Raw genomic sequence first — 14,945 nt, 5'->3', positions numbered from 1 at the left:
TGCCAGTGTGTTTCTGAAGGAGAGACGGTTAATTTTACATCTTTCTCTCTTCTCACTGCTGTATTCAATCTCTCTATATTTCCCATTTTGGAAAGTCGTGGAAACGCTATCGGATCAAATGAAAGTGTGTGGAAATATTATATATTGTGTTTTTAAAAAAAATGGCAGTGCATGAGAACCGTTCCTGTTTTCATTTGAGCTCCATCAGATGAGGCCATTTACTGATGTTTTCTGGTACCTGTTTTATAAACGCAATAAGGTACTTGAGCCGTGCTGTATTGTGTATATAGTCAAAGGCTATAGTCGTGTCTAACAACGCCCCTTCATTCGTGAGGGACTTATTCACAATGGGCTTTATGCACAGCTGCACTACTTCCTGAACTTTAGCCAGCTATTTTGTTTCCTGTCTGCCATTATTGGACAAACTGATTAATCCAGGTGTGCCTGACCAAGAACAATAATCAGACACACCTGGATTAATCCGTTTGTCCAATAATGACAGACATGGAAACAAAGGAGCTGGCTAAAGTTCAGGAAGTAGTGCAGCTGTGCATAAAGCCCATACAGCACACTAGTGGCTTACATGAAGTCTGTATTCCTCCAGGAGGCGCTCGACATAATAAATGTAATAAAACATGGAGAGACTCTTGAACCTCAGAGTGAGAAACTTTATTGATAAAGGCAAGAAAATACATACAGCAAATATACAGCAGTAGTAGTAAATTGATATGTGTGTCTTATAGAGAAATATAAACAAAGCCTTTCAAATTGGATTTTTTTTTAATCTGACACTGAAAGAGTCAAATAATCATCAGTATTTATGGCAAAAACACTAGAAGAACAAGAACACACTTGAAGTTCACTGTTCTGCTTTAGAGTTCAATACTTTCTGAAAAAGATGAACATATAAAGGCATAAAGTATTAAATCTCATATATATGAACTGATATATGAAATATATATGAGAAGTTACATCAATCATGTACCTGATGTTTGAATTTGTGCTTGATCTCGTTCAGCTCTTCTGGATCTGATGTCATAAACCACAATACTGACAGTAGCCACGCCCACCAGAGCACAGAGGACCAATCGGATCACAGCTTCAGTAGGACCACAACACTGGTTCTCAGAGTCTGAGGAATAAACACATCAAACTGAGATCAGATCAGTCGAAAAACACTAATATCAAGTAGAGTATTCAAAAAACCTGATATAGAACATTAAATATAAACCTAAATGCTATTAATGTAAAAAAAAATATATATATACAAATTAGTAATTATAACTAATTAGTCAGGATAAGATACTTCTTTAGATCTACTTTAAAGGACAAGTTCGGTATTTTACACTTAAAGCCCTGTTTTCAGATCGTTTCTGATGACATAGAACGGCTAAGATTAAAATTTGCTGCAGGTGCACTAGAACAATCAGTCCGGTGACATACATACTTAGATACTGGTTCCATGTCGGTACCGGGTTTCGGTACCCAACCCTATCATTCATTAAGATATGGATACATGGATTATTGTAGGCATTACACTGCCATGTAAGTAATTCAAGTCGATTAATCTCAAGACAGCTAACAAGTTATTTGCTGCTGCTAGCCGTGTTAGCTATCTAATGAAACTATTCGCTAATCCTAATTGACATTGTTTCACCAAAAATAGTCGTACAACAGCTCAACACACATCCAGATGTTCCTAATAAATTGTAGTTGATCACCAGGTATGTTTTATTAATGTATATTAATGAATAATCCATGTAGGAAAAACAAAAGGAAATTTGTCTTACAGCTTAGTGACAGTTGAGAGTTGACAGTTGACTGGACCTTGAATTAATGACTAAAAATGCTATGTTTAGATCTGGTATTTATGCAAATCAGCACATCTGTAATTAGATTATGCACCGTTTGTCCATGTTAACAAACAATTAAAAAAACTTGTAATACATTTTTTGTTTGTTTTGATATAAGTAATCAACTCAGTAATTTTCATGGTGATATCTAAAGGTAATTTGTTTTACCCTATTCATGTGAGAAAAATAATGAATATGCGTATGAATAGGATATATTTGGGTCTTTTTCCTGAACTCTCCACTAATGGGATTCTTTGGGGCTTTTTTTTTCCTTACTCAGGACATATGGAGGATACAAAATCAGTTGAGTTTGATTATGTTGCAATTTGTTCACCCTTTTTTCCTAAAACGCCTGGACTATATATAATGTGGGAAGCTTAGTATTTGGAGGAAGGGGTTTTCCATAAGCGTTAGCAAACGTAATGCTGAAGTGAACCGAATTGAAAGGGAACTGATATTTAACTCACCGTAGACAGTGAGGGTGAACATCATCTTCATATAGTTGATGTCAAGTTCATAAACTCCAGAGTCTGTGGTTGTGGTGTTTGTGACGGTCAGAGATCCAGTTTGTTTGTCCAGCTTCAGTCTGTCTCTGAATCTCCCATCAAGAACATCTTCATATACAGTGAATCTGTCGGCCCGTTTATTGATTTCAGCGATTACAGTGTTTTCATCTCCAAACCTCCACAGAATCACATCATCATCCTTAATTTCAGTGAGATCATTGAGTAGAGTGACAATATCTCCCTTATTTACTGATATTTCCTTCACTGCTGTCTCACAAAACACACAGAACAAACATAAACAGGTTTCATGTCAGATTAAAACATTTGATGGTTTACTAAAATATATAGTTTGAAGTTTAAAATTGGACATGAATATCATCAAACAACAGAAGCAAAATGGATTTTGGATTAATAATTGTATGTCTGTGCTTATTCAAATATAAAACTAGTGAAACAAATATTTAACTCACCAACGACAGTGAGATCGAAACTCTTTCTCTCACTGTTGATCAGTATTTTATAATATCCAGCATGTTTCATTTTGATGTCTGTGATGGTCAGAGATCCAGTTTGATTGTCCAGCTTCAGTCTGTCTCTGAATCTCCCATCAAGAACATCTTCATATACAGTGAATCTGTCGGCCCGTTTATTGATTTCTGCTATTAAAGTGTTTTCATCTCCAAATCTCCACTGAATCACATCATCATCCTTCATTTCAGTGAGACCAGAGTTTAGAGAGACTGAATCTCCCTCCTTCACTGACACTGGCCAAACACCATTAACTGCAGACACACCTGAAAACAGAGATTTTCACAGATTTAAAGCTTTAAAATCACTTGATGTTGTTTTAATTAAGCTTCCCTAAAATACTTTTAATCATTTAACTGTGAAATGAATCATATTTTGCAGTAGCAGCTCCTGGCTGTAAATTTAGCCAGGGCAGATACCGGGTCTTAGCGCTAGTTTGTGATAACTATTTTGTAAACTTTATATCCTAATCGATGAACGCATCAGAAACACACTTTTGCCAGAAGTCTAATGTCCTTGTGTTATTCAGCCTGAGGGTGGCGCTCTAATGATGATTGACAGACTTTACACACAACAAATGCAGAGAAATGCCATAATGTAGTATTAACGTTCTCCAAATGTTGTTTTAGAAAAGAAGTTGTGTAGCCTAAACAAAGTCATGTTTGTTCCCAGAACACACATAAAACAAACACAAAAGAACTACTGTAAATAAAAGGCTATTCACATGGGTATGTTTAAATTAAAGGGTTTATGCTTTCATTAATGTCATACGCTAATCCACATAAGAAGAACAGACATGCCAAATAGTTACTGACCTGATGCAGACTAATATACAGCTGAAGCGGACTGATGTCGTCTTGTTCTAGAGCAAGGTTTACGTAAGATAAATAAGTGGGTCAGTCTGAAATCTGCACTAATGGCTCTCAATTAGAGCGCGCTGCAGTTCCATTTTCCACCACAGATTTACATTGGAAGACTGTGTGGCGCTGTTGAGCTGAGGACGATCTGAGACCGGCTGCTCTACTTAGTATCATAAACACATGCCTACCGAATCCATGCACCTCATTTTAATATATCCTGCACACTTCACGACTTTAACCCTTTTATGCATTGAGGTCACTACAGTGAACCGCTATTAAAATAGCATTTTCTTGCATTTGGGTTTTGAGGGCATAGTTGCTACCTTGTAGTAACCTAAATGTTGGAAATGTATGACAAATGATGATGAATTCTTCTGATAAATCCCCAGAAATTATATAAATTAAAGATCATTTACTTTAAGGAACACTCCACTTTTTTTGGAAATTTTGGAATCTATTCAGCCGATCTCTGGGTCTGGCGGTAGCACTTTTAGCTTAGCATAGCATAGATCATTGAATCTGATTAGACCTGTTCCTGCATAATAATCAAGTAACTGCTGCCGTACCAGCAGCGCAATGTTACAAACTTACACTCAAAAAAATATTATGTCTAAACATAAGATTTATGTATTTGAATTGCATAACAAATTTCCATTCATTTGGATTACATAGTTTTAACATAAACCAATTAATAATCTGAATGTGATTCATATTTTTAAGTCATATATAAATGAAACAGATAAGATTTATGTAATTGTATTAATAAACTGAATGTGATTCATATTTGTCAGTCATATGTAAATGAAATGGATAAGATTTATGTAATCGTATACAGAAAAACGCCCATTTTAAATTAGCACTGCTCAGTGTTCATATGTGTGCACACTACAGAGTTAAAGTACCATTGAAGCAGTGTTGAAGTTAATGAGATAATTAAGTGGTGATTGAGCATTAATTATGAACACCTGCTGTTAACAAGCAGAATCACTGAAGAACAGAGAAACACAAGAACTACAACTGACTTCAGACACAGCCTTAGATGAAATCAACTAAAAATAAAAGAAGACATTAAATATGTGAAGATCTCAGCAGAGGAGAATTAAACAACTCCACAAACAGCATTACCAGCTTCACTTATTACTAACCAGATTTACTTTATTTAATATCCGATTTAATTAAATCATATTTTGTATTTTAAAGTCACCATAATGGTGGATAGCATTTTCTTTAGTTGGGCTCTTGACCCTTGACTCTTTAATATAAAATATTATTTGGCTGTTATAATTTTGTGTTTGTAAACCACATTTGATGTAGCAAAAAAGCCATGAGAAAGTAAGATCAGGTGATGTTGGCTTTAATTGGCGATGATATCATCATGCAATTGTCTGGCTCCCTGATCTTATTCTCCGCCTAATGCTTTGATTATATTGGACTTGTGTTTTTAATATTGTTTTATTCATAATAATTCAATTCGACAGCATATCTAGCAATGTTGTTTGTAAAATAATATCCATGTTTTTAAAAAATATTTTTTTAGTGAACAAAAACTTTAATCTATAGCATCAATTAGATGCACACAGACATCAAGAAACAGCGTATGAATCTCAACAATGGTGACAATCAAACAAAATATCCAGATAATCAGTGCATGCTGGGAGATGTGGGTGAGTTTTGATTGGTGGTACCCAGCATGCACTGCAGCATGTAGCATTTAATTGATTGTCACCATTGTTGAGAATCATACACTGATTCTTGATGTCTAAGTAACATCTTAGCAGAAGAAGATTATTGTATAAAATGTTTTTTAAATCATTTATATATTTTAATAAACAGCATTGCTCTGATGTTGTAAAATCAAATTACTTTTACTCTAAAAATATATTTAAAATAGAAATCTATGACAAAAGTATTAGACACTGATTAAGGTCAGGGATTCAGGCAATTACATGACGATGACTTTGTAATTCACCAGTAAACAGCCAACATCAACTGATCTCACTTTCTCATGGCTTTTTTTGCTACAACAAATGTGCTTTACAAACACACAATTATAACAGCCAAAATAATATTTTAGATTTAAGTGTTAAGGGTCAAGAGGCCAACTAAACCAAATGCTATCCACCATCATAGTGACTTTAAAATACAAAATATGATTTCATTAAACCGGATATTAAATAAAGTCAGTCTGGTTAGTAATAAGTGAAGCTGGTAATGCTGTTTGTGGAGTTGTTTAATCCTCCTCTGCTGAGAACTTGAGAGATTTAATGTCTTCTTTTATCTTTAGTTTATTTCATCTAAGGCTGTGGCTGAAGTCAGTGGAAGTTCTTGTGTTTCTCTGTTCTTCAGTGATTCTGCTTGTTAACAGCAGGTGTTCATAATTAATGCTCAATCACCTCTTAATTATCTCATTAACTTCAAAACTGCTTCAATGGTACTTTAACTCTGTAGTGTGCACACATATGAACACTGAGCAGTGCTAATTTAACATAGGTGTTTTTCTGTATACGATTACATAAATATTATCCATTTCATTTACATATGACTGACAAATATGAATCACATTCAGTTTATTAATACAATTACATAAATCTTATCTGTTTCATTTATATATGACTTAAAAATATGAATCACATTCAGATTATTAATTGGTTTATGTTAAAACTATGTAATCCAAATGGATGGAAATTTGTTATGCAATTCAAATACATAAATCTTATGTTTAGACATAATTGTTTTTTTGAGTGTAGTGCCGGTCACGTTGGAAATTACCTAGCTAGGGACTATTTTCAGCAATGCGTAATATCATTACGGCAGCAGTTCTTGATTATTACGCAGGAATGAGAGTATAGTTCCTAGCCTTATTGGCCTAGAAAATCGCAACTTTTCATTTTCCGTCGGTCTTAGTACACGATGTAACTACAGAAGACTCAAGTTTTAAATAGGTAAAATATCGAAACTCTTTGGTCATTTTGGTCATTAGGGGAAAGGTCCGAAAAAGACCCAAATATATCCTATTCATACGCATATTTCTCACATGAATAGGGTAAAAAATGTAACCTTTAGATATCACCATGAAAATTACTCAGTTGATTACTTATATCAAGAAAAACAAAAAATGTATTACAAGTTTTTTTTAATTGTTTGTTAACACGGACAAACGGTGCATAATCTAATTACAGATGTGCTAATTTGCATAAATACCACAACAGATCTAAACATTGTTTTGATTCAGTCCGGTGACATACATACTTAGATACTATAGTGGACTATAGTGTGGGAAGCTTAGTATTTGGAGGAAGGGGTTTTCCATAAGCGTTAGCAAACGTAATGCTGAAGTGAACCGAATTGAAAGGGAACTGATATTTAACTCACCGTAGACAGTGAGGGTGAACATCATCTTCATATAGTTGATGTCAAGTTCATAAACTCCAGAGTCTGTGGTTGTGGTGTTTGTGACGGTCAGAGATCCAGTTTGTTTGTCCAGCTTCAGTCTGTCTCTGAATCTCCCATCAAGAACATCTTCATATACAGTGAATCTGTCGAACCGTTTATTGATTTCAGCGATTACAGTGTTTTCATCTCCAAACCTCCACAGAATCACATCATCATCCTTAATTTCAGTGAGATCATTGAGTAGAGTGACAAAATCTCCCTTATTTACTGATATTTCCTTCACTGCTGTCTCACAAAACACACAGAACAAACATAAACAGGTTTCATGTCAGATTAAGACATTTGATGGTTTACTAAAATATATAGTTTGAAGTTTAAAATTGGACATGAATATCATCAAACAACAGAAGCAAAATGTATTTTCGATTAATAATTGTATGTCTGTGCTTATTCAGATTTAAAACCGGTGAAACAAATATTTAACTCACCAACGACAGTGAGATCGAAACTCTTTCTCTCACTGTTGATCAGTATTTTATAATATCCAGCATGTTTCATTGTTATGTCTGTGATGGTCAGAGATCCAGTTTGATTGTCCAGCTTCAGTCTGTCTCTGAATCTCCCATCAAGAACATCTTCATATACAGTGATTCTGTCGGCCCGTTTATTGATTTCTGCTATTAAAGTGATGCTATATCCAAACTTCCACTGGATCACATCATCATCCTTCATTTCAGTGAGACCAGAGTTTAGAGAGACTGAATCTCCCTCCTTCACTGACACTGGCCAAACACCATTAACTGCAGACACACCTGAAAACAGAGATTTTCACAGATTTAAAGCTTTAAAATCACTTGATGTTGTTTTAATTAAGCTTCCCTAAAATACTTTTAATCATTTAACTGTGAAATGAATCATATTTTGCAGTAGCAGCTCCTGGCTGTAAATTTAGCCAGGGCAGATACCGGGTCTTAGCGCTAGTTTGTGATAACTATTTTGTAAACTTTATATCCTAATCGATGAACGCATCAGAAACACACTTTTGCCAGAAGTCTAATGTCCTTGTGTTATTCAGCCTGAGGGTGGCGCTCTAATGATGATTGACAGACTTTACACACAACAAATGCAGAGAAATGCCATAATGTAGTATTTACGTTCTCCAAATGTTGTTTTAGAAAAGAAGTTGTGTAGCCTAAACAAAGTCATGTTTATTCCCAGAACACACATAAAACAAACACAAAATAACTACTGTAAATAAAAGGCTATTCACATGGGTATGTTTAAATTAAAGGGTTTATGCTTTCATTAATGTCATACGCTAATCCACATAAGAAGAACAGACATGCCAAATAGTTACTGACCTGATGCAGACTAATATACAGCTGAAGGGGACTGATGTCGTCTTGTTCTAGAGCAAGGTTTACGTAAGATAAATAAGTGGGTCAGTCTGAAATCTGCACTAATGGCTCTCAATTCACCTTTGGCTAAGCCCCGCCCCCCTTAGTTACTGTTGCTACGTCCGTCAACTTCATCTGGGCTCTGGTTTGGTATCAACATGGCTTATGCTGTGACGGCTCTTCCTGCTGACATTTTATCAAACTTTTATAAAGCAGCGAATAAAGTGTCCGATAGAAGTAGGCAAAAGTTTTTGCAGTGTGCGTTCTAAGGCTATTCAAGACATACCAGAGAAACACAAGCAACAACAAGGCATCCAAATAGAGGCATAATCATAACGGTCACAGTCAAAACATGAACCACCGCATATCCTAATCGAGACGGAGGCTGGGACTCACAATATCAGGAGCAACACTGTTCATGCAAAGCTGGGTCTCTATTCACTTCTATAATCGTTATTACAAAGCAAACGGACTACGCGAGTATAAAGTTGTATTTATTAGCAGCGTGTGCTAGCGTATCAACAATTAGGGTAGAGAACCGAAATCATAACCTAAAACTGTCTAACTAGTATAACTTCACAGTAAGGTTATAAAAGCAAAAATAGAGCACACAAAAGTGTGTTGTTGATCCTTGAGGGGTTTCGCTGACTGAGGACGTTCACACAGTTTAATCCAAAGACGACACTTGTCAGGATTTTACTTCGGTTTTGGGAAGGGAAAAAAACGGACCCCCCTCCAACCTCTCTGGGAAACGCGTATCTGTGTTACAAATGCCCCAGGCACAACGTTTAACCATATTTTTGATAAAACTATGACGGTAATGGCCTGCCGAGACCAAAAATATGAGACGCCTGTGTTAAAGTCACTGGAGCGCAGTGAAAAAGTGTCGGACCGCTGTGTGGGAGCTCGTTCTTGGCTGCGCTGTGATTGGTCAATCTACATTCTAGGGTGTGGCTTAGCGAATTAGAGCGCGCTGCAGTTCCATTTTCCACCACAGATTTACATTGGAAGACTGTGTGGCGCTGTTGAGCTGAGGACGCTCTGAGACCGGCTGCTCTACTTAGTATCATAAATACATGCCTCCCGAATCCAATCACCTCATTTTAATATATCCTGCACACTTCACGACTTTAACCCTTTTATGCATAGAGGTCATTACAGTGAACAGCTATTAAAATAGCATTTTCTTGCATTTGGGTTTTGAGGGCATAGTTGCTACCTTGTAGTAACCTAAATGTTGGAAATGTATGACAAATGATGATGAATTCTTCTGATATAAATCCCCAGAAATTATATAAATTAAAGATCTTTTACATGCTTTAAGGAACACTCCACTTTTTTTGGAAATAGGCTCATTTTCGAATCAATTCAGCCGATCTCCGGGTCTGGCGGTAGCACTTTTAGCTCAGCATAGCATAGATCATTGAATCTGATTAGACCTGTTCCTGCGTAATAATCAAGGAACTGCTGCCGTACCAGCAGCGCAATATTACAAACTTAGTGCCGGTCACGTTGGAAATTACCTAGCTGGGGACTATTTTCAGCAATGCGTAATATCATTACGGCAGCAGTTCTTGATTATTACGCAGGAATGAGAGTATAGTTCCTAGCCTTATTGGCCTAGAAAATCGCAACTTTTCATTTTCTGTTGGTCTTAGTACACGGATGTAACTACAGAAGACTCAAGTTTTAAATAGGAAAAATATCTAAACTCTTTGGTCATTTTCTTGAGAGAGATGATAACGGTCTAATCAGATTCAATGATCTATGCTAAGCTAAGCTAAAAGTGCTAACGCCAGACGCGGAGATCGGCTGAATGGATTCTAAAACGGTAAAACTGTTTAACTCTAGGGGAGCTGGAAAATGAGCCTATTTCCAAAAAAACTCTGAGTGTTCCTTTAAATGTAACAGACGAGGAAGACCCAGAAATGAGATATGTTAAATGACATCTCCAAAGAGACCGCGCAAGGAGAGTTCGCAAGGCTGAGAAGAAAGACGCTTGCAAAGATCTTCCGCTAAGACTCAGCTTCCCCATAATGGACTGATCGGTTGAGGCCAGCAGTTTATAAAAATGATCAGACGAGTTGAACAATTAAATAGGAAATTAATACACATTGTTAAAAGTTTTATGGCGGAAAATGAAATAGACGGCCCATATGAAGTGATCGATTTGCAAGACAAGCTTGAATTGCTTAAAGCATAATTCAGGCTTTTTCCTGCGAACATAAGGGTCATTGTTGCAAGAGTTGTGTGTGTGTGTGTGTGTGTGTGTGTGGTTTCACAATGCTTAGGTTGTTGAGGCCCTAATGCATTTTTTTGAAAGAAACTGAACATGTTTTGCTTCTGACAGAGAAAATGTGTGAAGCACAGGGTTGGGTTCTCAACAACTTTAATGGAAAAAAACGTACCAAATAAGCTATTGTGTGTGTGCTGCATAAAATAGGTGTGAAGAAGAAAAATATGTGCTTTTGCAAGCTTATGTTAACTAAGGACTAGGATAAGTCCAAAGTTTTACCTCATAAGGGAAAGCCTGCACTATAATGACAGTCCATAGCTAAAAAACGGCCTATAACGAGACGAGTATAAAAAGCTTTGTTGGGTTTTTCTCGGGGACGCAATTCGGGTGAAGACGTTATTTTTGTCTTTGTATTATTCTGAATCTTTTTTAAATAAAACAAAATCATGTTGTGGTGATTCGTAAAACTTTTTAAACAAGTCTCAGAGTAATCTTTCCCTAGCAATATTTCATAATTTTTGTAGTGAGATATTAGCAACCGCCCAGTGCATCTGAATCCAGGATTGAGCTGGTTAAAGGACCCTGGATCAACATCTCACATCTTTAATCTACAGGTGGGTAATATTTTGATTGCAACAGCAGATTATGTGAATGTGTTAGAATGATTTGGAGGTTACAGAGATATAGAAATACATCTACACTGGACCCTGGTACATCATCCTATACATCGCCCCCAAAGGGCAAGCCATTGTTTTTCAAAAGATTTCCCACCAAACCAAGATCAAATCAAAGTTTGAAGTTTAAATTATTTATAAAGCACTCTAAAATACAAAGAAAGAATACAATAATACTAATATAAATGGTAAATGGACTGCATTTATATAGCGCTTTCACAGACCCAATGGCCACCAAAGCGCTTTACATATTGCCTCACATTCACCCATTCACACACCGACGGCGGTGTCAGCCATGCAAGGGGCCGTCCAGCTCGTCGGGAGCAGCTGGGGTTAGGTGTCTTGCTCATGGACACCTCGACACTTGGAACCAGGGATTGAACCACCAACCTTCTGGTTTGTAGACAACCTACATGAACCACTGAGCCACTGCCGCCCTTAATATAAACATAAAATCAAAGCCTAGCAGTCCTTACAAAGTAGTTATAAGGTAAAATGGTACATCGGTTAGTGATCCACCTATTCCTTCTATCCTAGGAGACTCTTGCAGGGAATAAACATGTTGTAGCATCAGGCTATATCTAATGAGTCATATCAAAGTAAAAATTTCCCAAGTATTGATTTTAGATTGGGAGAAATTTCTGATTAATCATCTGTCCACTATAGTGGACCTCATGCATCAGTGGCTATATTCAGCTACAGTTCATACTATTACTGTGACTGTTGTTTTTGAAACTATTAATCTGCAGAATTATTTTTTTTTGACTGTACATAAATGTATTTGTGTTATTAGAATGTAATTTGACATTTACCATTAAACATCAAGTTAATTGATGACTTCTTAATTAATGACAAAAACTTATTCTTAAACGAATGCCTTTGGGTATTAGAGCTTCACATTTGTTTTATTTTATTAAATCAATCCCTAATAACTGAATTTAAACTTTTAATTAATTTTTTTTTACAGATTATAAATAAACAGATGAATTACTTCTATATGAGTATAACGGTGAATATTTTTTAACCCCATGGTACCAGAACAGAAGCAACTGAAGCCGTAAAGACACATTTAAACTCACCATCCAGACGCCAGAGACACAAGCAGAGCAAAACAGGGAGAAACATCTTCAGCGGTTTCAGTCACAAATATGAAAAGACAAACTCTTCAAAACTGTTCAGTGATAAGACGACAGACGTGCTGACGTGAAGCTGCTCTGTAAAGTGAAGTGAAACTCCACCGTCAGCTGAAATGACTGCACATCTTTAACTGTTAATGGGTGTGAGTGTCTAACTTCACACTCTGAAATGTCACTTTGAGCTCCAGTAGAAGCCAAATTCCTGTAAGTCAATAGTGTGACTTTCAACAGAAATAAACTGACGTGTTAAAAACATCTTCTGACTTTTTTCTCACAATTACGAATTTATATTTCACAATTCTGACTTTTTTCTCACAATTACGAATTTATATCTCACAATTCTAACTTTATATTATATCAGAGGCCCTTTGCGATGCTTATACTGGTCTTCATTTGTACATGCACAGCTTAATTATATTTTATCTTGGTTGTTTCAACCAATTTTCTAGCATTGCCTGCTTGCCACAGCTCCGCCAGCTGTGAAGGTAGCATCTAATTAGTTCGGTAATGAATCGCTACCACCTTTATAGCAACTTGTATTTAATAGATTTTTTGGGATATAACGTTACTAACTTTTCATCTGTTGTCTTGAGTGAAGCGGCTTGTGAGGACAATGCTGGACCTCTAGGATCGTTATGGCCATCACCAGTCCTGTCTGTTTCATGGATCGCCTGCCCCTGATGGTTTTTGTTTTTCTTGTTCACACACACATTAACACAAGCACACATTTTTGTTGTCTGTCATTGTTTAATAAAAAATATTTATTTGAAAACCTTCATTTGTATCAGTGAAATTCGTTTTTAATCTGTTATAGTTTTGATAATATGTGTATGACTTATCTTAAAATTATATTCTTAGTCTTATCATGATCATGTTTCACGGTGTGGTCCTGGGGGTGGCCACTTTCATCAGAAGAAGTGAGCTAGCTTCTAGCTAAGCGAATACTGAACGGACCGCCACGGCAGACCTCTTTTGCGTGATCACGAAGGTAACGTTAGGCTAATCTCTGAATCTGAATTTATAAGCAAAATCACGGGAATCAATAGCCTAATACAGCCCAGTTGTGCTAAAATACATATCATGAGACGCCCATCATCAGATGAATGATATGGAAAAGTTAAGTTAGAGCCGCTAAAGCCAGTGCTACTACCCATGCGAACATGAACACTAAGCTTTTCCCTCCGAAAATTAATTAAGGCCCCATCCACATTACTGCGTTTTCGTTTAGAAACGGAGATCTTTTGCTACGTTTGCACCTCCCGTCCAGTTTAAAAACGCTCTGACCCCGTTTTGCGTTTTGAATCTCCGGAGGGCGTTTTAGTGAAGACGGTCAAAACGGAGGACTTTAGAAACGATGACGCAGAGGCTCACGCTCGGCTCTATGATTGGGTGTCATCAGTCATGGCGTATCCTTCCCTGATTCGTCACCTACCCATCACATGACCCGTCCCCGTAAGAAAACATACAAAACCAGCCTGGACTACGTAACGTTCGTGACTGCAACATGGATAACGAATTACAAGCGTTACTGACGTTGATGTCTTTGCTAGCAGCTGTTGTGCAAGTAAATAATGCATTTTACAATGATATACTGCCTACATGCGCCTGTTTACACCGGCACGCGCATGCCCAGTGTTTATCAATGGTCACGTGATCCGCGTTTTCAGTCGTTTTAATGTGGACGGAGATCAATTCTAATACGCAGCTAAAACGCTGGTGTGGACGGAGATCGTATTCGTTTTAATTCTCCGTTTCTAAAATAAAACGCAGTAGTGTGGATGAGGCCTAAGTAATATACAGTACCTCGTTGCCTCTCCAAATGCAAAACTGACATTAACAAAATGCAAAACAGCTGAAAAAGTACTTGAGTGTGTTTTATTTTAGATTTGCCGTTCAATAATGCAATCGCTGCTGTCTGTCCCATAGAATAACATGACAGCCAGCGTATGTTTTGGAGCTATTGGGGCGTACATGAACCACGTGACGGCCATAGCCAAAGAGTGTCGCAACTCTTTCTCTCTATGGCTCTGGTCTCTGCTCTCTCCTGTAACTCTCTTCAGGACGTTTGTTCTTCATTTCTGATCAAATGTCTGGATTGTTTCTCCTCTCAGACTGATTTCAGAGTTTCTCTAATGGTTTTATGAAGCAGGAACAGATCGCCTGACTGTGTGTGTGAAAGTGTCCTCTGATATCTTCATATGATTAATATTCAACAGCTGTGGATTATGATCAATGCTCACTTTGTTCAGAGTGAACACCACAATAGTGAGACGCTCACACAAAAACAACGACAACACAGTCCAGAGGAATCATAACATCTGCTGTACATATCGATATACTTGCTCCAAACCAGGAGACACAC

The 14,945-nt window shown here is 36.9% G+C and overlaps 1 protein-coding gene across 1 annotated transcript; it reads right to left on the bottom strand.

Moving 5' to 3' along the window:
- Positions 1–649: 649 nt before the first annotated feature.
- On the bottom strand, positions 650–12,637 carry LOC306988034 (uncharacterized protein). The gene is made up of 7 exons (XM_079592738.1): positions 12,527–12,637; positions 7,629–7,952; positions 7,120–7,425; positions 2,830–3,153; positions 2,321–2,626; positions 986–1,132; positions 650–889 (listed from the first exon to the last, which is right to left on the bottom strand). Exons 1-7 carry the CDS (start codon positions 12,570–12,572, stop codon positions 873–875), a joined length of 1,470 nt encoding a protein of 489 aa, XP_079448864.1. The 5' UTR covers positions 12,573–12,637; the 3' UTR covers positions 650–872.
- Positions 12,638–14,945: the final 2,308 nt, after the last annotated feature.

The sequence above is a fragment of the Phoxinus phoxinus genome (assembly GCF_949152265.1).
Source record: "Phoxinus phoxinus genome assembly, chromosome: 20".
NCBI lineage: Eukaryota > Metazoa > Chordata > Actinopteri > Cypriniformes > Leuciscidae > Phoxinus > Phoxinus phoxinus.
This window is presented reverse-complemented; position numbering and strand designations above follow the sequence as displayed.